The sequence below is a fragment of the Prosopis cineraria genome, unplaced genomic scaffold (assembly GCF_029017545.1).
Source record: "Prosopis cineraria cultivar Desert tree isolate PC_DT_omini unplaced genomic scaffold, ASM2901754v1 PC6, whole genome shotgun sequence".
Taxonomy (NCBI): Eukaryota; Viridiplantae; Streptophyta; class Magnoliopsida; order Fabales; family Fabaceae; genus Prosopis; species Prosopis cineraria.
Window position 1 is genome coordinate 37297516 of NW_026555337.1, and position 25340 is coordinate 37322855.

The 25340-nt window shown below is 34.9% G+C and overlaps 3 protein-coding genes across 3 annotated transcripts; 2 read left to right on the forward strand and 1 right to left on the reverse strand.

Moving 5' to 3' along the window:
* Positions 1-523: 523 nt before the first annotated feature.
* LOC129314263 (small polypeptide DEVIL 10) lies at positions 524-1547 on the forward strand. The gene has a single exon (XM_054957649.1). The coding sequence runs from the start codon at positions 584-586 to the stop codon at positions 764-766; it is 183 nt and encodes a 60-aa protein (XP_054813624.1). The 5' UTR covers positions 524-583; the 3' UTR covers positions 767-1547.
* Positions 1548-8700: 7153 nt separating this feature from the next.
* Positions 8701-15802, forward strand: LOC129313588 (DNA topoisomerase 2). The gene is made up of 19 exons (XM_054956828.1): positions 8701-9406; positions 9868-10160; positions 10248-10314; positions 10418-10688; positions 10820-11019; positions 11100-11309; positions 11441-11554; positions 11629-11739; positions 11850-12014; positions 12102-12443; positions 12543-12676; positions 12766-13114; positions 13318-13504; positions 13593-13642; positions 13734-14189; positions 14273-14438; positions 14544-14617; positions 14702-14792; positions 14882-15802. The coding sequence occupies exons 1-19, from the start codon at positions 8861-8863 to the stop codon at positions 15529-15531; spliced, it is 4476 nt and encodes a 1491-aa protein (XP_054812803.1). The 5' UTR covers positions 8701-8860; the 3' UTR covers positions 15532-15802.
* A 2815-nt stretch (positions 15803-18617) lies between these two features.
* On the reverse strand, positions 18618-23964 carry LOC129313324 (protein OBERON 4). The gene is made up of 2 exons (XM_054956286.1): positions 20455-23964; positions 18618-19423 (listed from the first exon to the last, which is right to left on the reverse strand). Exons 1-2 carry the CDS (start codon positions 23489-23491, stop codon positions 18870-18872), a joined length of 3591 nt encoding a protein of 1196 aa, XP_054812261.1. The 5' UTR covers positions 23492-23964; the 3' UTR covers positions 18618-18869.
* Between the last annotated feature and the right edge of the window lie 1376 nt (positions 23965-25340).

Below are 25340 nucleotides of genomic sequence, written 5' to 3' on the forward strand. Positions count from 1 at the left end.
TAAATAAAAAAGAAATATTATTGATATTATTTTTATTGGAGTAGAAGATAGCAAACATTATTTCTCATCACCAATTTTTTTTCCCATTCTAACATGCATTTGAGCCTATAAATCTTAAGAACTTTAATTATAAAAGTAATAGTTATATACTCCCTCCTTTTAAAGTATAATGTATTTTTTAAAAAGTCAGTTATTTAAAAATATAAAATATTTTTAATTTTTAAAGTGTAATTATTATTATTTTTAAAGTGATTTATTGATAATGATTTTATATTTATTATAAAATATTTAATAAAAATACATATAAAAAAATAAAATTAATTAAAAAATTTATTAAAAGTAAAATTTAATTAAAAATACACGAGATGAGTAATTATTATGAATTTGATTTCCTAAACACTTTTTATGAAATTGGAGTCCATGAATAGATTTTTTTTGTAAAATGTGCAAGTGGGACCCAACGAACATCCGACGCTTTATAAATATATACCCACGCTTGCCTCTTCGCCTTGTCTACCTCATCCTCTCATTCCTCTCTCTCGCGCGCGCGCTCTCTCTCTCTCTCTCTCTCTCTGTTGTGGCTATGGCTGTCTCCCACTTCACTGCAAAATCCCAATTCTCTCACCATCCTTCAGACCGGGAATCCCGACGGAGCCTCCGTAAGCGGTGTTTTCTGATGGCCAAGCAGCAAAAGACGCGTTTCTACATCTTCGGACGCTGTATCACCATGCTCCTTTGCTGGCATGATCATTCAATCTCCGATTAGAGATGCCTTTGGGTCGCGTTTCAGCTTCGCAACAATTGGAAGAGTTTCATTTCTCGGTTAATTTGGATCTATTGACAACCGTGGATTTTGGTTCCCTCAATTGGTGGATCCCGGCAACGAGGCGAGATTCCTGAAGCATCTCACACAGGACATGATATAGTTTAAATTGCACATGAACAGTGTATGTGTGCGTGTGTGTTTATCTTGTCCTATTAAATCGCTTCTAAGGACGAGAGTGAAAGAAGAAAGAGAAGACGAGGAAGATCTCTTTGATGGAGGGTTCATGCGAATGAGGTTCTCTACCATGAGGTTGAATCGAGCAGTCATCGGAGAACAGGGGAACAAAAGATAGAGAATAGAGTCGTTCAAGATGATGGTGAAAAGGGCCAATCGAGGAGTGTCTGAAAGTGAAATATCGAAATTGCCCCTTCGTTTTTACTATTTATGGGAATTGAAGTTGGCACTTAATTAACTGATTTGAGTGTCAAATTTGAGGTCTTCTATCCGTAGTGCCGTGAATCTGTGATTATTGTAATTACCTGATCTTGTTTGAAAGAAATCAGTTCAGTTGAGCTAAAAGCAAAGTGTCTCATTGTCTTTAATCACTTGTTTACTTATTTTAGTTTGAGGAAAAGTCCACGAGGGTAGAAAATAGAAATACTCTGAGTCTGTTAAACCAGGGCTTGATTTTCACGAGCATGTCTTTAGAAACCAGACTGGAATACCAAATAAAAACTATGGCTGTTAACTTGTTTCAACAATGCAGGGAAAATTTGCTTTCCATCACTCATTCATGAATGATCTGAGATTTGAGATCTCACTATTCTGATTCTCTCTCTATAAAATTACCAAGCATTGGTGTACTTAGCTGTTAACTTTGATTTGAAAAAGTGATGGTAACTGATGTTTGGCCTTTTAGATCCACCATGTCTCTTTGCCATATGAATTTCTCTGGTTTCATGCTATGAAGTCTGACAAAACACGTGTTTTCCTGAAGATTTGAGCTTGACCTCACATGGCATGCTGCATATATCATCACTCTCACGCACTAAGCCAACTCAATTTTTTTGCAAAAATAGAGCAAAAAAAGAATAACAAAAATCTTGCTCAGACTCTTAGTTTTTGTTCATTGGGTGGATTCATGTAAGAAGAATATAAACCTGATTTTTATACATAATCCTCTTACTTGATATGACTGACAGGCATTTCATAGTACACCAGAATGTTAAATATTTTATCGTGTCAAGTGTTCATATATCATATCAATCTCATTCTTTTGTTGTCCAATCTTCTCAGCTCTGATAATCAATTTTGAAACGTTGGTTGGTCAAAAGAAAAAAGTTCAGAATGCCAGTGTAAAGTGTAAACCATGAACATACAAAAAAGAATAACTTCTTTCTGCAGTTCCCATTATCCCAACATCTGCATAAAAAGCATATGTTTTTCTCACACCCACATATTGCTAACGCACTTGAAATTTTAGAATCCTGTCTATGTTCAATCTTCAATGATATGGGTCTTGAAATTTAATCCCATGATATGTCAAGTTGCTTTAATACTGTTTGTTTGCCAGAATGCTCCAAAATCTAACACAAATTCCAGTTCAGTCTGCAATGTTTTTCTGCTCTGTTCCATTTTTTTTAATGTATGTATGTATGTATGTATGTATGTATGTATGTATGTATGTATGATGCCAAATTACAGCCGCATTGAATGTGGTTCTGATCATGTGGGGGCTTTTGTCTGAAAATATCAATTATTGACCCTACTTTTTAGTCGATACATAACTTTCCATGGATTCAATCCCATATTGCTTCTCACAGTATAAATGACTTGTTCTCACATGGGAAAACTGAGTGGCTTATAGATGCAGTAAATGTAAATTCATTCTGTTATAATCAATCTTCCGTACTGATATATGCTCCGTTGTTAATCTCATATTAGCTGAAATGATTGAGATTTACAATAAAAGACCTTAATTTCTTCATTGTTTGGAATTATCATGTTATATATTTCTTGTTTCAGAATTCAGGTTGTTTCCCAGATCAAATAATCATTTCTCCTCCAATATGTACACAAAATAGGCCTATGAGAGGATAGCACTGAAAGATCAGAAGAAAAGCTTGAAGTAGTAGATGAACGAGATTATAAAAAGGGAAACGCGCACACAAGAACTGCTGAAAAATGTTATTCACAAATAAAAAACAATAAAAAATTGATCATTGTTAAAATGAAAACAGAAACTTATTTTTTCTTGAAATGATAACTTGTTGTTGGTCTTTATATGGGAATAATATATTTTAGTGGTCTTTGTGTGTGATTTTCCCTTATAGAAAAACAGAAGGCCTTAACTTTGGTGTTAATTGAGAGAATCAAGTGAAATAATAAATTATATCTTAAACTTAGATTTAGAGAAAACTATGAGAATAAGAAAAACAGTAAATTTATATTTAAAAATAGGGAAAATATAGTTATTAGTCTTTATTCTTTTAGCATATTTTGATCTTAGTCCTTATACTTTTTTTCCCCATTACTCCAAGACCTTAAAGTTTTATTTGTCTGTAATATTAGTTTCTATGTCTTTCAATATGACCATAAGGATTTAATAGTGGTTACTGTATACATAAACTCCGTTACTTTTTCCGCTAACTTCTTAAAATTAGAATGAGTTTTATTAAAAAAAAATGATTGAAGGCAAAGGGGGGGGGGGGAAAAAGACGTTAAGTTTGAATACTTAAACGTGCAATGGATAAGGCTTTAGAAAGAAGAATACACGATAATTAAAGCAGACAAATAGGAACGTCAGTAGTCATTTTGCTCATGCAATGTTAAACTTCTTATAATTTTATTAACTCAATAATAAAATGAACAGAGTTTTGTACATATTAGTATATTTAATTCCGCCATCAATGATAAAGACTAACGTTATAGGCAGATAAAACTTAAAAGACTTAAAGTAATAAAAAAAAAAGTATAGGAACTAGTGTAGAAATCAATATTTATATTTTCTCAACAAAAAAAAAAATCAACAATGGGATAATGAGTTGCCTAAGTTTCAATTAAAGATTTTTTTGGGGATATATAATTCAACAGCCTACGTATCTGTTGGTCAAGGCTCAGCTTATTTGTATGCCAGTCTGGTCAAAAGTATTAGCATTAATTAATTTTAATTAATTCCTAATCCTAAAGGTTATTATGACCGACTTTGATGACTTGAGCTTGTTCTTTGAAACTTCTTGGATGGGGACTACATCATCTGGCAGTGGACACTATGGCCATTCCCATTATCTGGAATCTGAATCAATCATGATGTTTCCTTTTGCTTTTAATTTTTTGTTTGTTTAGAAAAATTATTTTTGTTTGTTTGGAAAAATTATTTGCTAAGGTTGGAATTGGAAAGTGTGTGGATAAAATTTGGTCACATGACGTTGCAACTTCTTATTCTTCTCCCTTTTTTTTTTTGGAAAAACTTCAATGAATTTGTAATTACTAATAATTAGGTTAGTGATGTAAATTACATGGATTTAAAAAAAATTAAAACAAGGAAAAATAGATCATTTGGGTTCTTATAATTTTGACTTGATGCAACTTAATTTTTATAATTTTAATCCTTTTAATATATTAGTCCCTATATTTTATAAAATAAATTATAAGGACTGAAATTATTTTCAAAACTTAAGGAAGTAATGTTTTAAATCACTAAAACTATTGAAACCGAATTATATTGAGTTAGAGCTTAAAGACTAAGTCTCAATTAAGTTAAAACTTGAGGGATTAAGTTGAACTAAGAAAAAATTTAGAGAGCCTAAGTTATAATCCCATATAAGCTATAGCTAGGGACTAGGTGATTAATTTTAGATTAAAATCAAATTAAGATTTAAAAAAAATAGCGCTGAAACCTAAGATGATAAGTACTGAATTTGAAAACTTAAATTATGATAATATTATGATTTGATATTAATTTTTTTTATGAGGTACCTAGTTGTCATTCCCCCTTAAATTAAACTATTCAAAACTTACCATGTTTGAGTTTGCTATAAATATTATGTTATTGATTTTGATTGAAAATGGTAACTTTTTCTTTTTTTGAATTACAAATGGACTGAAAAAAGTAACAAAGTACAGCTAAATATTCACAAAAGATGAGTTTCTCTTATCACCCACCATTTTAATACAATAAGAGGTGGGTGATCAAAGACATACCAACTATCTAAGCAAAAGAGAATATTTTAAGCTAAGAAGTGAGTATAAAAATTGGGTTCCCTAAACCTACATCGTAACTTTAAGATTAGTTCTTCAATGGTTTTAATTTATCTTTACAATATGATTAATTTTTGGTGTTTCAAGCTGTGATTCAATCTTGTATAGTTGCGAGATATTTGAAAATTTGAGATCAGTTTTAGGGAGAAACAAAGAATATTGGAAAGTTCCAAGACCTGCTAGGTTGCTTAGTTATGAGTTAGCTTTATGATCGATGATATATATATATATATATATATATATATGGTCCATGCATGTGAGAGGAAGAAACGTGAAAAAATGTGAAAAATGCAATAAAATATGAGAAGCTCGGGTGCGTAGGAACTGGCAAGTGACTCTTGCTTTCCGAATTTAATTGGAAAGTCTTACAAAAACTAAAGATTCTACACAGATATGTTTTGCTTGTTTGAAAAATTTACCATAATGCTCTTTCCTCTAGTGATGTTTTATCATAACATCATCTGCCTTTTTCTAAACTATGTGGGTTTGGATGTTGAGTGGTAGAATCACTACCTTATTTTTTTTGTTACTTGTCCATTCTCAAGGACGGCATGGTATATGATTGTCTCTCGATTAGATTAGATTCTTTTACAGTGAGTGAAAATTTAAATAATCTTTTTTTTATTTTTTTAAACATCTTATGAAAGGAAAAATGCAGGATAAACTTATCGAGTTCATTCTAATATAATCTTGCACACTTTGTGGCAAAAAAGGAATTGCATCATTCACAATAACACAAGAGTTTATCCCATGAAAGCAATATCAAAAGTTAATTAGCTTCATTTCTATCTAAAACACATTTGTCACAAGAAAATGTCAAGAAGTCATTTTATTCATACTAATTTCATGTACTTACACTTTACTTATAGAATAAAGTTGTGAGCCAAATACCTTGACTATTCTTACACTTGTTTCTTTTTTATACTATTCAAGATCCAATAATCTAATATTTTTGGATTAAATTCAAGTTGGAGGTATTTTTTAAAAAATATTTTATATATTCACGCCTACTTCAATAAGAAGAGTTGCCACAGTTCCTTATGCTAATTTCCACTACTACCCTTAACTCCCATGATTATTTCCCCCCCTTTTCAAGTGCAAGACCACAACTCAAGCCATGCTAAAAACAACAAACTAACTCATTTTAGTGTTTAAAAAATTCCTGTATCCAAAGGGTAGATCATGTAAAATTATTGTGGTGAAGGTCTCACTATCAATATGGCAAGGCAAGGATGATCCAATCCTTAAGAGAGAGGGAAAAAAAGTTAATATATCTCACATCTTCCACCTCCCAGGATGATTTATCATATGCAAGAAAAACAAAGATCATTCCTTTTATAAGATTGGCATAGCAATTTATTTGAATGGAGAAGAGTTGTAGAGTCAAACCTGCAGGCAAGTTAGGAAATTATATAGTCATCCTTTCTTTGCAAATGAATGTCTTTGCTATGTTCTCTTTTGATTTTGCAACTTTGTAATGGACGAGAGGATCTCGTTACATTACATTTTCATTACTTGCTTTAATTTGATATTCTTCTACCAACAAGACAACTATTAGTGTCACTTTATTATCAACATAGATCTTAATTGTCAGCTACATAGATTCTCCAAGTCAATTTCAAATTATCTTTAGACTGTGGTTAACACTTAGCATTTAATTTGGATATTGTATGCATTTAATTTTGATTTTTTGATTAAAAAAGTGACACGTACGTTCAAGCATTATCTTGTTTAATTTATGAATATTAGTGATAATTTAACCCTTTCATGGGTTGAATATCAATTTCTTTAAAATTTATTTTATCTTCTATCAATAACTATTTAAATAATTGTTAAAAAAAAAAAACATTACATAATACATCAAGAGCTACTGATCCAAGAATGTAAAGGCAAGCCAGCTGTCCATTTTCATTCCATCCATAACTTTTTATTAACAACATCGTGGTTATAAAAACTCCCTTGGATTGAACGACGTAGTTTTTTGGGTAAATTAATCCAACTATAGAAGATCGAAGATGTACCAATATCACATAAGCATAACTTGAGATTTAATTTTAACATTATTTTCACTATGTCTCTGTTGGTTTTATTTATAAATTATTTCTAATATATTTTACTAAAATTAAGTAAAATCTTAAACTTCATTAATTTTTTCTTAACATTTAATGAATTTTCACCTTTACCCTCTAATAGGGACAACAAGAATTATGTTTGATAATTTTATCCTACCATTTAATAAGGACAGAAATATAAGGATAAACATAGAAAATAGTAAAGTACTCTATAAATAAGACAAAAATTAAGGGCTTGTTTGGAATCTTTTTTGAGAATAATTTTCTATTTTCTAGAACAAGAGAACAAAAAAATCTGTTTGATAACGTGTTTTTAAAAATTATTTTAGAGAACAAAAAAATAAAATATTGTTCTAGAGAATAAAAAAATAAAAATAACTTTTAAGTGTTCTATAATTATTGTTTTGGAGAATAAGGAAAATGAAAAAAACACCTATTTTTATTATTTTTTTGTTCTCAAAACATGTTCTATAAAATATCAATTCTCAGAACAATAAAATAAAAACAGTTTCAAACAGCTCTTAATCCTCTCTGTTTTTTTGTTTTTTTGCTCTAGAAATACGACCATACAATTCAACAATATGAATAATTTTGAGATCTGTATGCGCACACATGTATACAAATATGGGGTTGAGTCCACTCTATTCTCAAATGCTATCTTAAGTTTGCAAAGGAATTATTATTTTTTAGATTTTACCTCTAAGTCTTTACTTGTAATAAAGAGAGACTCATACACTTTCTTACACATACAAACATGTCAACTCCAACTCCAAGTTCAAACCCCAAACATTTTTAAAAAAGGAGATATGGCATTGTCACTAGAACAACAAGCCGTTGATAATGAAAGAGCTATTTAACCTATATCAATGTTTAAAATTGAGCTGTTATAATATAATATTGAGTTTATCAAATATGTATAAATATTTCCTTTCACTTTAATTCACTTTTGTCAAGATTCCTTTTGACTTTCAAAAAGGAAAAATGCCCCCTAAAATATGGCTTTATATGACTTAGATCCTTCTATCAATTTTCTAACACATTATTAATTGAGTTGAACTTTTAGATTCTTTAATTTGTTACCTGGCATTTTTTCATTTATCCTTTTCCTTCCTGGCCAAGGCCACATAAAGAATAGGAATAATTACATTCAAATATTTGACAAGAAACTTATTCACAAAAAAATACTAATATAAAATAAATTATTATTAAAATAAAAATACAAACTTATTATTATTTTTTTGAATGAGACTTGTTATTAGTTTTCATTGATAATATCTTTGACTGTGATTTTTTCTACAGAAAATAAGAAAATGGAGTTAGAATCTAATGTGGCTAACCTCAAGTTGGTTTTTTTTAGGCCTTAAAAGCTCAAGTTGATGTGGAAGCCACAGAAATCATAGCCCAATAACTTGGCCCATAAAGGCCCAATTCTTTTTTGGAATAAAAACAAAAAAGTTCTACGCTAATTACAACCGTTGGATGCCTGCAATGTACAAAATCCTACGCATTCAAAATGCAGAGTCCCGCTCGAAAGTCGAATTCAAATTCAAATTTAAACTCGTCAGTCGTCAGAGGACATGACCGTTGGGCATGGCCGCTTTAGTTTAGACCCTCACTTTATATTCCCTTCTCTTCTCCTTCGCAGGGTTTTGAATCTCGCTTCGCTTGCTCTCTCCAACTCCAATTCTTTCAGACACTTCCTCTGTGTCTGATTGAGGCTCTTCGCTCAAATCTCGAACACCTTTTCTCTGAATCAATCGCCATGGAAGGGAAAACGAGTCGCCCTTTGCAGACCAGTAACAATGTCAACATGGGGAAAACAATCGAGGAGATGTACCAGAAGAAGAGCCAGCTCGAGCACATCCTTCTCAGGCCCGATACCTACGTTGGATCTATTGAGAAACACACGCAGACCCTTTGGGTCTACGAGAACGATGAGATGGTTTATCGCCCTGTGACCTACGTCCCGGGTCTGTACAAGATCTTTGATGAGATATTGGTCAATGCAGCCGATAACAAACAGAGGGATCCGAAGATGGACTCCATCAAGGTTGTGATCGATGTGGAGCAGAACTTGATTTGCGTGTACAACAATGGGGATGGTGTTCCTGTGGAGATCCATCAGGAGGAGAAGGTCTATGTGCCCGAATTGATTTTCGGGCATCTACTAACCAGCAGTAACTATGACGATAACGTGAAGAAGACTACCGGTGGTCGTAATGGGTATGGTGCGAAGCTTACTAATATATTCTCGACGGAGTTCGTGATCGAGACAGCTGATGGGAAGCGCCAGAAGAAGTATAAACAGGTATTGCGGATTTTAATAAATCATTTCTTTTAGAATTTGAAAATTTGTGCTAATTTATGTTGTAGCGCATATTTCTTCATTTTCAATTTTTAGTTCTATTCTATTAACAGACAAACTTGAACATTTTGTGGTTAAAAAACTCGAAATCTTCAATGTGTCTGTTTATTCAATTTAACATGTCGAGCTTGGTCGTCTTTCTTTGAACTGCACCAGGTCCTTCGGCTGGGGAGACATGTGAAATCAGAATATATTTATGTTCCTTTGGGTTGACATAGTTTCGTGTTCCAAAGTTTATTTCCTGGTTAATATGTTTTTCATCTTGAATTCTTGATCTACGTAAATTTGCCGTGGATGGATATTTCATGTTCTGTATAGCTTTATAATTCCGTATGCAACCAAATTTTTCAAGCGTGGAGTTCGTTTGTCGCTAAAATAATTAAATGGTTCTTTATCTGTGAAAGGTATTTTCCAACAACATGGGGCAGAAGTCTGAGCCGGCCATAACAAAATGTAAAGAGGGTGAGAACTGGACGAAGGTTTCCTTTAAACCTGACTTAGAAAAGTTCAAAATGAGCTATCTGGAAGAAGATGTTGTTGCTTTAATGAAGAAGCGTGTGGTGGACTTAGCTGGTTGTCTTGGAAAGACCGTGAAGGTTGAACTTAATGGGCGCTTAATTCGATTAAAATCGTTCCGTGATTATGCTGATCTTTATCTGAAATCAGCTGAGAAATCCAGACCAGTGCCCCTTCCAAGGTTCGGCTTCTGAGGCTGGGTTTGAGAATTGTTATGATGATTTTTCATTTCAACCATACTCATTTCTCTTATTTTTAATATTGTTAGGATTCATGCAAAAGCAGGTGACAGGTGGGAAATCTGTGCCAGTTTAAGTGATGGACAATTTCAACAGGTATTGGAGAATTTATCAAGTAAAGAAGCGTGCTATTTTGTTGTTGTTGTTGTTGTTAATACCTATTCTTGCTTGTAATTTGAATTGGAATCGGTTTTCCCAGGTCAGCTTTGTGAATTCAATTAATACAATCAAGGGTGGAACTCATGTTGATTACATTACTAATCAAATCACAAATTATGTGATGAATAAAGTTAACAAGAAGAAAAAGGATGCCAATGTCAAAGCGCACAATGTGAAGAATCATTTATGGGTCTTCGTCAATGCTCTGATTGACAACCCTGCTTTTGATTCTCAAACTAAAGAAACTCTTACCACTCGTCAAAATAGTTTTGGTTCCAAATGTGATGTTCCAGAATCAATGCTGAAGGAAGGTTCGTCAAGATATAACACTGTTATCTTGCAATACCTTCGACAAGTAAAAATTGCTTATGGGCCTATGGCACCAATTATTTAAAAAGAAAACTGATGAGGATTGGCGTTTTGTTGAAATAAATTCTTGCAGTTTCAAATTCTGGAATTGTGGACACCCTCTTATCATGGGCAGACTTCAAGCAGAGCAAAGATCTGAAGAAATCTGATGGAACTAAGACTCAGAGAGTCCGTGGGATTGTAAAGCTTGAGGATGCCAATGATGCAGGAGGAAGAAATTCCGAGAAGTGTACCTTGATATTGACAGAAGGAGATTCTGCCAAGGCTCTTGCGGTAAGGGTTTTTTTCATTAACAACAATAGTACTAAACACATTATGTTCAATAATTCTGACCTATTTTAACTCCTGTGAAGATGGCTGGGCTCTCGGTCGTGGGTCGTGACTATTATGGTGTGTTTCCATTAAGGGGCAAATTGCTCAATGTACGGGAGGCAAGCAGCAAACAGATAGGTGAGAATGAAGAAATTCAAAATATCAAGAAGATTCTGGGACTGCAGCAGAATAAGGAGTATAACAACGTGAAGTCTTTGAGATATGGTCATTTGATGATCATGGCTGATCAGGTTAGCCACTTCGGACTTTTGGTTTGTCTTTTGTTCTCTCTTTACAAAACCTTGAGAGTTCCTTTAGACACAAGCAAGTAAATGGTCTCGGCGCTTTTTGGGAGTTTGAGAATTAAATTTTACTGGTGCAGGATCATGATGGTTCCCACATCAAAGGGCTTCTGATCAACTTCATTCATTCTTTCTGGCCTTCATTGCTGAAAGTTCCATCTTTCTTGGTTGAATTTACAACTCCAATTATAAGGGTTCGTATTCTGGACAAAGCAGCAGTACATTCACTTTGTTGGATTGGTTATTCAATTTTGTCTAATTTCGACAGGCCTTCCATACAAATGGGACAAAATTATCATTTTATTCCATGCCAGAGTTCGAATCATGGAAAGAAAACTTGGGGAGTAATGCTAATGGGTGGAAGATAAAGTACTATAAGGTTTGTTGTCTGATCTGATTTGTAAGCATGAAACCCCCATTAATGTCTGAAATACCACCATCTGCTCTAGCTTTTGCTTCAGTGCACTGATCTGCTTCTTTTCCCTACAGGGTTTGGGAACAAGTTCTCCCCAGGAAGGAAGAGAATACTTTAGAGATCTTGATAAGCACAGGAAAGACTTTGTCTGGGAAGATGAGCAGGATGGGACTGCAATTGAGCTGGCATTCAGCAAGAAGAAAGCAGAAGATAGGAAGACCTGGATCCGTAACTTTGAGGTTTGATATAATTCGACTAATCAATTAATTTTGTCCATTATATGATGCTCATCGGTAATATCATTTCAACCTCATTTGTTCTTGCAGCCTGGTACTCACCGTGATCATATGGCAAAATATATAAACTACAGAGACTTCGTCAACAAAGAGCTTATATTGTTTTCAAGGGCGGATCTTCAAAGGTCAATTCCTTCAATGGTTGATGGTCTCAAGCCTGGTCAGAGGAAGATTCTTTTTTGCTCATTCAAGAAAAAGTTGTTCAAAGAAATAAAAGTAGGCCAGTTCATTGGTTATGTGTCTGAGCACTCAGCTTACCATCATGGAGAGCAGAGTCTTGCTACCACTATTATTGGAATGGCACAGGATTTTGTGGGCAGTAACAACATCAACCTTCTTAAACCAAACGGTCAATTTGGTACTCGTAACATGGTAAGGCAAATTAATCTATCCTTCCTGTGCTAGCAGCCTAGAACCTGAGGCTTCTTTAACTTCATATTTTGTATTTTGATGGTCAATTGCTTCTTATAGGGTGGCAAAGATCATGCAAGTGCTAGGTACATCTATACTGAACTTAGTCCTATAACTCGGTGTCTCTTCTCAGAGGATGATGATAAGCTTCTGGACTATCTTAATGAAGATGGGAAGTCCATTGAGCCGAACTGGTATTATATTCTCTCCTAATTTTTGCAATGAATCATTTTGAGTTAGGAACCAGCTAACCAAATTATATCCCTTTAATGATTGTGTACAGGTACATGCCAGTTATACCCATGGTTCTTGTCAATGGTAGTGAAGGAATTGGCACTGGGTGGAGTTCCTTCATTCCGAATTATAACCCAAGAGACATCATCGCTAATGTTAGGCGCTTGTTGAATGGTGAGGAAGTTGTGCCCATGGATCCATGGTACAAAGGATTTAAAGGAATCATCGAGAGAAGTGCTAAGGAAGGTGGGTACATCGTCAATGGTATGATAGAGGAAGAAGATGAGCAAATTTTCAGGATTACAGAGTTGCCTATCCGTAGGTGGACTCAAGATTATAAGCAATTCCTTGAATCTGTTACTGATGGGACACCTAATGCCAAGGATACACTCATCGAGGTAAGCTAACATAATCATGACGTGTGATTAGCTTAATTGTCCATCTGTTGTGATTTATACAAGCACCCCATGCATAAGGCACAGGCATGGCTCTTTCTTTTAGAAGTGTCTATGCCTCAACCTAGATAAAGAATAAAACATATTCATAGTAATTTTGTTTGTCTCATTTTATGTTATTCAGAACAATATTTTCTTGTCTGCAGGATTTCAGGCAAAATGGTGACGATGCGACCGTAAATATAGAAGTCAGGTTGAAGCAGGACAAGATAACGGCCATCATGCAGGAAGGCCTGCTAAAGAAGTTAAAATTGACTGGTACAATTAGCACAAGCAACATGCACCTTTTTGATGCAGAGGGGAAGATTAAGAAATATGACGCCCCAGAACAAAGTATGAGACTCGGAGCATCTACTTGGAATGTTATCCCCCCCACCTTTTGGCTCCTTTGTAGTAATTGTTCATGTGTTTTGTTATGCAGTTCTCGAGGAATTCTTTCCGCTAAGGCTGGAGTATTATGAGAGAAGAAAGGTAAGTGATTATTATGACGGTCATAAGATTATATTTTCATCTCTAGGCTTTAATGAGGGAAGAACTTATACTCAATTTGGTTGAAATGCAGAAATATAAATTAGGCAATCTTGAACGACTTTTGTTGGTGTTGGACAACAAAGTCAGGTTTATCTTAGGGGTCGTAAGCGGAGAGATTGTTGTGAGTAACCGAAAAAAGGCTGATTTGTTGATGGAGCTGAAGAAGAAAGGTTTCACTCCCATGCCAAGGAAAGGTAAATCAGCAGAACCACAAATTGCTGGGGCGAATGATGACAACTCAGAAGAACAGGAGAATGACAGTTCTGGAGAGCAGGAAAATGGCTCAAAGGCTGCTAATGCTGAAAGAGCAAGTTTTGGTGATTACGATTATCTATTGTCAATGTCAATAGGAACTTTGACTATTGAAAGTGTTCAGAAGCTACTAAATGAAAAGGATGAAAAGACCAGGGAGTATGAGATTTTGAAGGCCACACCACCAACGACTATGTGGTTGACGGATCTGGATGAGCTGGAGAAGAAACTTGATGTAGGGGACAATATCCAACCTCATTAATTTTCTTATACTTGAAAGTGTTGAGTTTCATTTGTTAATGTGATGGTATTTTTCAGGATTTGGACAGAAAGGAGGCAGAGGAGGAGCAGAAGAGATCAAGTCAAGCAAATAAAAGGACTGGTCGGGCTGTTCCCACAAAAGCTCCTTCTAAGCGGGGACCGCGAAAGAACAATAAAGTCGTTGAGCCAGAGACTGAAACAATATCTACTTCAATGGAAGTTGGTAAGTTTTAATTGCTAGTATTATCTTGAACGCATATTAGAATGCCATGAGTAGAAGCTTAGAATTCTAATGTCCATCTGGGTTTCTTTTCATTCGCATCATCAGAGAAACCTGCTGAGATTGCTAAACCAAAAGGCAGGGGAGCTACCAAGAAAGTTCCTACTAAGACTAAGAAGAAGGTATGTAAAGTATTTTACCTTTTCTTCCCATGTATATTGCCTTGGCCCTTGTGAGCATTAACCTGACCTGAAACTTGTCATCAGGACGAGGATGATGAGGATGATGAAGTGCTATCCCTTCAAGAACGCCTTGCTGCATATAACCTTGGACCATCTGGGAGTAATAATTCTACTGGTAAAATGTTCTCATGCGATAGCTTCTGTATGAGGATGTTGCTTATCCTGATATAGTGGTACGCTAACTTAATTATCTGCTTTAAGCAGTCATGGAAACTGAAGAACCCCATGTGCCTGCTGCTGGAAAGAGAGAACATGGCAAAAGGGCTGCCGCAAAAAATAAGTCCTCAGCTGTCACAGTTTTGGATAGCTCTGATAGTGAAAACGTTGGTGGCGATGATGAAGAAGAAGATGATGATTTTGAGTTGCAGAAGCAGCCTGTCCCAGAACCAGAGAAAAAGAGGCGAGGTAGGAAACCTGCTGCTCAGAATGCTGCCAAAAAGCAGCCAGCAGCAGCCACCAGGAAGAGAGGTGTGGCAGCCAACAAGAAAACTCAGATGCTGAGTCAGAAATTTATTACTGACATGTTGAAGCCAGCAGCGGATGGTTCAGGGATTTCACCGGAGAAGAAAGTAAGGAAGATGAGAGAATCCCCATTTAACAAGAAAAGTGGTTCCATGCTGGCCAAGGTTTCAAACAAAAATGAAACTGAAAGTGAAGAAATGTCTGGTTCTGCTTCTACATCGCCTGGTGCAGATGAGGTAGTTGAAGTTTCAGCAGCACCAAGAGCTAGACCTCAGAGGGTTATTCGCAGACCACAAACATATGTATTGAGTGAAAGCGAAAGTGACGGTGAGCCTGAAGATGATGGTGAGGCTAGTGAGGATTCTGACTTTGATGGAGAAGACAGTCTTTGAGTATCTTGCTCAAGTGAGCTGTCAGCTCGTTCTTAAGATTTGCGACAACTTTTAACTGAATGTGAACTGAAAAATAACATAATTTTGCTAATGATTTCTTATTAGCAATTGTCATTCATAACCTTGTACTACATGAACTGAAATGATTTCTTATTCCATTCCTAACCGTGTATTTGTCTGTCTGCTGAGCTTGAGCATTATTCTTGACATTCACAGATTGCGAAGATTTGATACCAGAATATAGTTCAATTAATACACTTGAATTAGAATATATGGTTATTTTGAAGAGCTTTAGTTAGATTCATTAATTTGTCAGTTTAAATCTGTCTTGTTCAAGGCCCAAAACACATTTTTAGCCATCTATTTCGAGTGAGTTAAACCCATACGTACCACTGATATTAGCAAAATTTTGGTAAACAAATTGAAATTGAATCATTCTTCTCTTCCATTTTAATCACTATCTTTAATAATATCAATTTTAAAAATTATGTTTTTCTATCCTTAATTCTTTTTTACAATAATAATAATTCTATTCTAATTCAAATAATAAAATGTAAACCATCTAAATCAACTCTGAACAAGCCATCCCAAAATGACAATACAAAGAACGCAAGTTAAACCTGACATAATAGATAATTTTTTCTTGATTTGACAAAAATACATTCCAAATATAAGATCAAATAGACTTTTGACGAAAAACCGAACAGGCTGTGAGTCAACAACTTATTATTACCAGAAATTGGGGAAAAAAAAAAGAAAAAAAGAAATTGGGAAAAAAAATATAATTATAGATACTCCCTTCATCAGATTAGTACTCCCTTCATCCCATTTCCTTTGGAGTCTTCTTATAATCCATCAGATTAATACTCCCTTCATCCATAATTATAGATATTTTCAATCAAATTACACTTCCAAATGAATTTTTATATTTATTCTTATTTAATGTTAATTAGAAAATTTTATTAACTACATTTTTAATTACACCTTATAATTACACTATGAAAAGCCCAAAATACCTAATATTTTTAACATGGTATTTTGAAAAGAAAATACCTTTTGAATTTAATTCAATTAGAAATTTAGTAAATAATATTAAACGGAAAGAATATCAGCTAACGCCCACCCGATGTGACTGGCCCAGGCTATGGAACTCAGATTAAACACGAGAATAATAGACAATAAAAACCAAAAATAAATAAATGACAGATGAAACTGTCTTGAGAAAACGCAAATCCTAGTGAGGCCAGTCAAATGACTAAGTGTGTATTCGAATTAAAAAAATTATAATTGAAGTTATAATTCAACTGAAGCTAATAAAATAGTCCGTGAATGTAATTTAATTTATATTTAAATACCTTTTTAAAAAAATTAGTTATATAAATTAAAATTTATTTGAATGATTTGATCAAAAGTTAATTAAAATATTTAATGATAAAAATAAACATGAATTTTTTTGAATATATTGTTTTGACTAATTAATAAGTCTAAAATATTAAACTTAAAATTAGAATTAATAAGTAAAAAATCTTAAAAATTCAATTATAAAAAGCTAAAATAAATTCATAAATTACAAAATACTCAATTAATATGAACTATAAGTTGATGGCAAAAGAATTTAGAATCAGTAATTAAAGTTAAACCCAACAAGCCAGCTCAAACTTACTTGAAAAAAATTAAAATCAGACTTAACTATGACATTTTTTAAAAAAAGGTAAAATATTTTAAATCTACCAAAATAAGCCCAACCAGTCCAAATTATATAAACTCTAAAAGAATTGATATGAATGGACTAGCAAAATTATGAATTGATATACATGGGCTAAGCTATGGTCTAACACTACCAAACTTATTTTCTTCCTATTCCTGTCCTCTTTTTTATTCTCATTCAACCAACAGTCATCTCAACATATCACTACAAGTCAAAAAGTTGTCCCCAGGAGTGGAGTTGCGTGGAACTGAAAAGGAGCATGGAAGGAAGTAGACGGACCCTCGTTTGGAAGCATAAAATGCTCCCCAACGACCATTAGTCTGCCTACGCTCATTGTAAAAGCTAGGGCTGTGCAAAAGTCTCCCAGTCCTGTCTGGTCCAGTCCAACCCGAGATGGTCTCAGTCTTGTTCGGTCTGTATAGTCACTGGTCCTTCAGGACCAAAAGGACTAAAAAGACCAGACTATTTTTTCGGGTTGGACTGGACAAGAGACCAGGCATCCGGACCACTTGGTCCAGTCCAGTCCTATTAATTTTTTTTATTATAATTATAATTAATTATTTTTGACAAATGTTTAAAGTGTAATTGATGCTAAGGAGATGATTGCATAAAGATTTATTAAGTTTGTTTCTAAATTGTTATTGTAATATAGTGTTGTTGAATTTTTTGAGTACTGTTTTTATTAAAATTTATAAATTTAAATAATTTAGACTATAACAAAAATATTTTTTTTCTTATCGTTAGAAATTATTATGAATTTATTATTATTATAAGTATTTTTACTATCTTAATTGAGTTTATTATGTTGGAATGGATTATTGCCTCTCATAGAATAAAAAGAGGGAAAAAAAGCTAAGTGAGTACTGGACTGACAGGACCAGTCTCCCAGTCCTATGGACTAAGTCCGGTCCTGTTAATCTTCGGGTTATTACTAGACAAGACTGGACTACGGGTTGCCTAACCCAATCTTTTTCATGAAAGAGACCGGACTTCAGGTTAGGGTGAAGTCCAGTGCCGTCCAGTCTTTTGTGCAGCCCTAGTAAAAGCTACCCCATCTAGCTATGTGAAATACACTCATTTGGATCCTAACATTAGTTGAGTGTTTTTTGTCATCCAAACATGATTACTTGCACTTTTAACATCCCAACCTAAGTTAAGATGCTATCTAAACACACACTAACACGTTGCCAAACGGACAGAGGCTAAAATAATGTTTATATTCATTTGACAGGCTGTTTTAAATTAAGTTATAGCAAGGATCAGACCATATCACAGGCTCTCATTTCCAGAAGCAATGTAGATATAACCCCTTGGATTTGCAATACAGAGACATCCATGCAGTGAATTGAGTAATAACTGTTGGGAAGTCTTTTAAGCATATGTTCAAATTTCATAATCATTTCTTTAAATTGCTTTCTTGAATGGAACTGTTTTTATAAGACTAATAACTGTTGTGATCTCTGTGCAGATTCTGGTTAGCAGAACAAAACTAAAATGAACTACTACAACAAATAGATACACCTAGAAACCAAGAACTACAGAAACTCACAATAATAAGATGAACTAAAACTAAAACCTACAATTTTCATAATCAAACATTTCATTTACCTGAGAGCTAGACTAAAAATTTTCACATGGCAAGACTCCTTTTGGTCGCTTCCATTTTCAGTAGCAAATCATTAATGTCTGCTTCCATTCTCATTTTCATGTTAAAGTACTCCACATGCGCTCTTTCCAATGCCTGGTGTTCTTCATATTTTTGTTTACGCATTTCCTCAGTCTCAGCCAATCGCAACTTTGAGAGTCGGCTAACATATTCTTCTTCAATTTTCTCATTCTTTGCAAGAGCAATGCGTTTCAGGCCTTCAGCTTCTCTTCTGGCATCATCCGCACGTGTTTGGAACAATTTAGCCTCTGCCAGTTTAATTTTAATTACACTCTCCAATTCATCAAAACAATAATCCTTTTGGACATTCATCGGCAACTCTTGTGGTGGAGTCCGTTTATCATTCCGGTCGTAGCTCGAAAGGATGTTTGCTGGCCTTTCTAACAAAGGCATCTTTTCGGAATAAATAGATTTCATCCAGGCAGCTTCCTGACTGGGCTCAGCAACTGCATTCTTTTCTTTAATTTGTCCCTTCGCAGGAAAGTTGTGTGTCAAGGCTGATTTGGAAGAATCTCCATCTGCAATAACAATAATGATAAACATAAATCAGCTCCATGAAACTCGGTTCTACAAATGCTATAGTTGCTAGTGTCGCAAAAATTCAATGAAGGAAATACATGCCAATAGATTTTTTTTTTTTTTCAAAAAACAATATTTAATAATTTCATGATGATGTGTGATTTCTTAATTTCCTATAAAAGATTGGTTGCACCCACGAAATATTGTCTAGCCTATTTTCATTCAACTCCTATTTATACTCAATAGAAAGAAAATAACACGTGATAATATCAGTAGATGAATTCCATATAATGCCCAAAACTCAAAAAAAGGAAAGAGAAAAAGAAAAACCTGCTGAAGCAAAACGACTCAGTCCTGGCTCCTTCAATTAGATTTAATGAAAAGTTTTAAGCTGTTTTATATTGCATGTTGATGGTGGTCTAAATTAATGAAGGGCCAAAAGATTACCAAGTCTTGAAACAATGTGGAATGTTCACCAAGAACATTCCAGAAATCCACAGGGAACACTAGTTAAGCTTATTAAAGCTGTTCAGTTTGACGTACCCGTATACCCCCTGAAGTGAAGGTCAGGCTTCACCAGTCAGCATTGGAGTTTTAGTATTATTTTTTTAATTTTTAATGTAAAAAAAGGAAAATATCAAATTTAAAAAATAGAACGACAATTTCACCATACAAAACTTCAGACAATTACTCAATTCAGATTTCAACCAACAATTTGTTTCATGTATGTTATGCAGACAGCAAGAACAGCTTGCAGTACAAGTGCTGACCCTATCTCATTATGAAAAGAAAAGGCATATGTGGCATGCATTCTCAACTGGCCCAACTCAATGGAAGGCAACCAAGCACTATGGAATGTAATTGCTCAAAGTGAAGATAAACCAACACACCCATTTGGTTCTCATAAATCACTAAGCTTGCTTTTCCGTAGACAAAAAGGCACAGATTTAACTGCTGCAAAAATAGACTGCAAACATGGAATCAAAAGAGACAGTAAAACTATTTAATCATCGAGATATCCAATACTTACCATTTAGGAAAGACATGATGTGGTTATAAACATCTTGAAGGTTAGACTTATTTGCCAACCTTAGCAGCATTTGACCAGCAACCTCATGCAGCTGTCTCCCCCTCAAGTCTTTGCTGGCAGAAAATATTCTCTTCACATACTCAAGTTCCTTGCAAAGAGCTTCAACTGACCAATCCTTTGCAAAATTTAGAAACACTTCCTTGACAAAACCAAACATCTCTGAAGGATGATCACAGGCAATACAATGAAATTGCATCTCAGTTACCCCTTGTACCCCAGTAGCACTGTGTCCATTTCGAATATATGATTCACGTAATCCACAGTCTGTATGGCACCAATGAAGGCAAACATCACACCCGACCCAACTACATGTATTTGATGCATTGTCAAACTTTGAACAAACAAGACACATACATTCCCTGCAAAAGCCATTTTTCTGTGCACAAACTTTGCAATCACATTCGTCCACAGGCAACTGACTTCGGCATAAAAGATTCCTACATCTTAAGTTCAGAAAGATCTCGGCTAAATCAGTAGACGAAATGCTGTTGTCTAACTGAATAAAATTAGTTAAACCTGTTTTCAAAGCAACCAGAATTTCCAATTGAACTCGATGAGCCTTTAGTAAAACCTCCAAGGTTATATCAGACCTGTTCTGCAGAACTTTCTGAAATGGAAGTATTTGCCTACGCTTCTCTGCATTAAGCATAATCTCACAAATGCTCTCTTTCAAACATGATAGAGACTGCCCAGTCATTTCATGAAACTTTTTAGCCATCACAAGAACTGGTTCAGAAAATATTTTTGCAATGATTGCTTCAACAAACTCAGTTCCACCCATTGGAAATTGTTCTTGATCCTTTTGGCTTGCAGATCTATATAAACTACCATTACTCCTGTCTCTCATTTCTCTCTTCTTGTCGAAACTATAACTTGATCCAATGTCATGAGAACCAACACTCTGTGAAGGAGATCTAACATCATCGTGGCGCCTTGACTGTCCTGACAGCTGCTTAGGAAAACTCAATTGCCTGTCAAGTCCACTGGCCATTTTTGAGCTACCTTCTAGAACCCTAGAAGGCTGACCTTTCACAGCTTGACCATCCAAAATACCCCACGTTGCTTGAGACTGACAAAAAGTGCCGGTGCCATTAATCAAGGTTCCTTGACAGAAAGGAATTTCTTTGTGTTTGGGATCAGTCTGAGACTGACCTTGCCAGCCTCCATGAGAAACTTGATCTATTCCCTGAAATAATGGGCGACTATGAACAGATTGTTCATAGTCGACAGAATTTTGTGTGAGAGAACAGCTTGGATTGTGATAAAAAGATTGAGAACCTGAGAAAGACATTGACGCAGTAAATCCTTCTGAGTTGGTACGAAATGTACTTAAAGACTGTACACTACGAGCTTGACTGGGGGATCCAGGGGCTGGTGTAGTCTCATGGGCACCAATAGGTAACAAAACATTAGGCAAGCTAAGAGAAAGATCAAGCCCCTCCATTGAAAGACTTCCACCTTTATGTTTGCTAAGGCTTGATTGGTCAGTTTGCTCCGCTTTCCTAACAGGAGATCTGGAAAACAACTCAAAGCCCCTTGTGCTTGGACCTTCCATGGCGTCGCCAGAGCATGCAGTGAGATCTCTTGGTCCTCTGTCATTCCACAAACCATCTTCAGAAGGATGTGCAATATCAGTAGGGGCAACAGAGACACTTTTGCCTTTATCCTTCACATTGTTGGTCACAGTCTCCGTCATTTTCCCATCTGCTTTAAGCATTTCATTTTTTGTTGAAACTTCCTTCCGTAGCTCTGGTTTGTCAGAGTCTGCGCTGGTTTCAAGATCTCTACCCTTGTCCTGCTTATGCTTCTCTTCATAAAGCAATGGCTTCTCCTGCTCGCCACCTTCCTTTGTTTCCCCCTTACATGAGGTTTCGACTTTCAAACCGTCTTCTTCCTTGTTATCATTATGAACAGAAGTTTCAATTTCATTTTCAGTGTCATGCACTTTAACAGTTGGATCACTCTGAAGATCTGGCAACTCCTCCGGTATTTCATCTTTCTCCACATTCTGTTCAGCTGGATTGGTATCCTCTTCTGGTTTTGCCTCTTCTTTATTTAGCTCCTCCGGTATTTCATGCATGGTAGTATCTGTCTCATTGAGCTGGTTTTCAGTCTGGATCTCCTTCTCAGCAGCGTTCAAAGGAATAGAGGTCTGGTCTTCATCCTTAGGTGCAGCATTCGAAGCCTTTTGTGGTTCTGTTTCAGGCATGGGTTCTGGCTCCAGTTCTCCTTCTTCCATTTCACTACTACTCCGGCTCTCAACCTGCAATTCCTCAGTTTTCTTCACCTCAACACTCTTCGATTGCTCACTCCTCGACTGTTCACTCTCTGAATCCTTGGACCAAGATGGAGACTTCGACTTCGACTTTGCATCTCTTGACCCTCTCGGAGGAGACCTCATCTTAGACTGATCACTCTCTGAATCTCTGGACCGTGTCGGGGATTTTACATCCCTCAAACTCTTCGGAGACCGCACTACTCTATCTTCCAGTCCGACCCTGCTACCCCTGCCACTGTCATCAAAATCCTTTAATCCACCACCAAATCTCCGCCACGAAGACACGCTGCCTTCCCGCCTGGACCGGTCTCTCTCCGACCGAAAGCCCTTCGGAAAATCCCTCCTAGAGCCACAAAAACTCTCCGACCGAATCAAACCCCTATCCCCTCCAGCTCCGTATCCTCTACTATCTCCAGAGTCCCTGTAACGATCAAACCCCTTTCTCCGATCAAAACTATCAAAATCATGGTCTGATCGCTTCCGGACCAACCGGGAGCCTTCCCGATCCTCATCCATCGTTCGATCCCTGTCATACCGAGACGCCGAAGACGATGAGGAAAGTAATCCCTTCCGTACATTCTCAGGTTTGTAGTAAAAGCTTCGGTGTGAAGAGGACGAGGATCGATTCAGATTCGAATCCTTGCAGCCATTTTTGTCTGCGTACGAATGGAGATCCTCGCTAGACCTCAACCTCTTCATATCGATAAAACTCTCCAAAGCAAACAGCAACCACAAAGGGGGAAAAAAAACAAGGAAAGTGGCCAACTAATCAGTAATCACCCAACGAGACAAATATAAGGTTAAATAAGCCAATGAGCTGGAGGACTCCAAAACATATCTCTGAGCTCATCCCGCAGCAGCACCAATAGCAAAGAAAATACCTAGGGTTTCCTGAACCCTATCTTGGTAACAAGGCCGGAGATGGACCTACAGAGAACAAAATCAAGAAACAGCTAAGGCTGAAAAGGAAGTCGCCGACGAGATAAGAACCGGCGTTGATCGGCAGAGGGTAAAGGCGACAGTTCTCCGGCGAAAGGGAGGGGAAGATTAGGGCAGAGGAGGGTGGTGCGTTGGAAAGAAGAAAATTGGAGAAGGAAGTTGAAAAAAAAGGAGAGATTTTATACCAGTCAACGCAGTTTAACCACTGAGGGGGAAAGAGAGTTGGACTTGGATACGCAAAGTGCGGAGGACGCTTCGCGTGTGACTTCTTGAAGACGAGAAGGTAAAATTAAAAGCAGTAGGGTGTGCGCATCGCGCGTAGCCGGCGCACGATAGTGGAACGTTTTTCAATGAAGTTAGAATGAGGGTAATTTTATTTTTAGGATATGTTTGGCGACGTATTCTAAAAATAATTTTCTATTTTTAAGAATAAAAAATAAAAAAATTTAATAACGTATTTTTAAAAAATATTGTTAAAAATAAAAATAAAAATATTTTTTAAATATTTTGGTATTGGTGTTCTAGAGGATAAAAAATAAAAAAATATTTATTTTCATTATTTTTTATTCTTATAACATGTTTTATAAAATATTAATTCTCAAAAAAATAAAATAAAAATAATTTCAAACAGGTTTTTAATCTTTTTCCCTCATATTCAAGCAATACAAAACACCTTAAATTATTTTATTGTTAAAATGATTAAAATAAAATATTTTTACTCCTCCTATCAGATTTTCAAATATTAAAAATTAAAATAAGCTAATTAATATTTTAATGTTGATGGTTAGAAAATTTAATATTAAAAATAAAAATGTATATTTTAATTAATTTAAAGATAAAATTATTTCAACTTATAATTTAAAGTATTTTAAGAACAAAAATATATTTTTATCTTAAAATAAAAACAGCAGTTCTTTTTATTGATGTGTATAAACAAATAAAAACAGTTTCCTTTCATTCTTTTGTATTTTCTAGGCCTAGTCCAGTACAATAAAGGAGGTTTAAGTCATCTAAAGTTAATATTTGTGAATTTAGTTGAAGTTTCTTTTTTTTTTAATATTTTTACTTATTTTATCTTCCCCCCCCCAAGAGGAAAATGTCATAAAGATTCATCAATCCAAATTTGAAAAGATTTAGATTCATAGTAAACAAAGTTGGCTAATGATAATTTAGAGTAACATATACAATATTGAAAAATCAAATCAATTTAATTTGTTGAACTAATAAATTATTAAATTAGCATCATTATTAGTTCAATAAAATATTTTATTCATGAAATATCTTATTATAATTTGAATATAATTTTAACTATTAATCTTTAAATCAATATTTTGACCAATTCTATGATTATGATTCTTAAAAGTTTAAGTAAAAAGAGGGGCTTTAATTAGGCATTTTTTTTAGCATGTTAACATATATTACTTTTTTCTTTTTGGGCCAACAAATATATGTACGTATCTTCAAAGTTTTAATGCCATATTTTATTTTTAATTCTTATGAGTATCAGTAATTTCTATTTAAAATGATAATTTATGTTTTCATTCATAAGGGTTAAAGATTATTTTTAACCTTAAACTATACACAAAATATGACAAATGATCCTAATTTT

Excerpts from the sequence above, each read along its gene's own strand:
- LOC129314263 (XM_054957649.1), top strand. The coding sequence starts at position 584 with ATGGCTGTCTCCCACTTCACTGCAAAATCCCAATTCTCTCACCATCCT.
- LOC129313588 (XM_054956828.1), top strand. The coding sequence starts at position 8,861 with ATGGAAGGGAAAACGAGTCGCCCTTTGCAGACCAGTAACAATGTCAAC. Across the intron at positions 10,689-10,819 it reads AGAATCAATGCTGAAGGAAG|TTTCAAATTCTGGAATTGTG; the intron begins GTTCGTCAAGAT and ends AAATTCTTGCAG. Across the intron at positions 13,115-13,317 it reads CCAAGGATACACTCATCGAG|GATTTCAGGCAAAATGGTGA; the intron begins GTAAGCTAACAT and ends TCTTGTCTGCAG.
- LOC129313324 (XM_054956286.1), bottom strand. The coding sequence starts at position 23,491 with ATGAAGAGGTTGAGGTCTAGCGAGGATCTCCATTCGTACGCAGACAAA. Across the intron at positions 19,424-20,454 it reads CATCATGTCTTTCCTAAATG|ATGGAGATTCTTCCAAATCA; the intron begins GTAAGTATTGGA and ends TTGTTATTGCAG.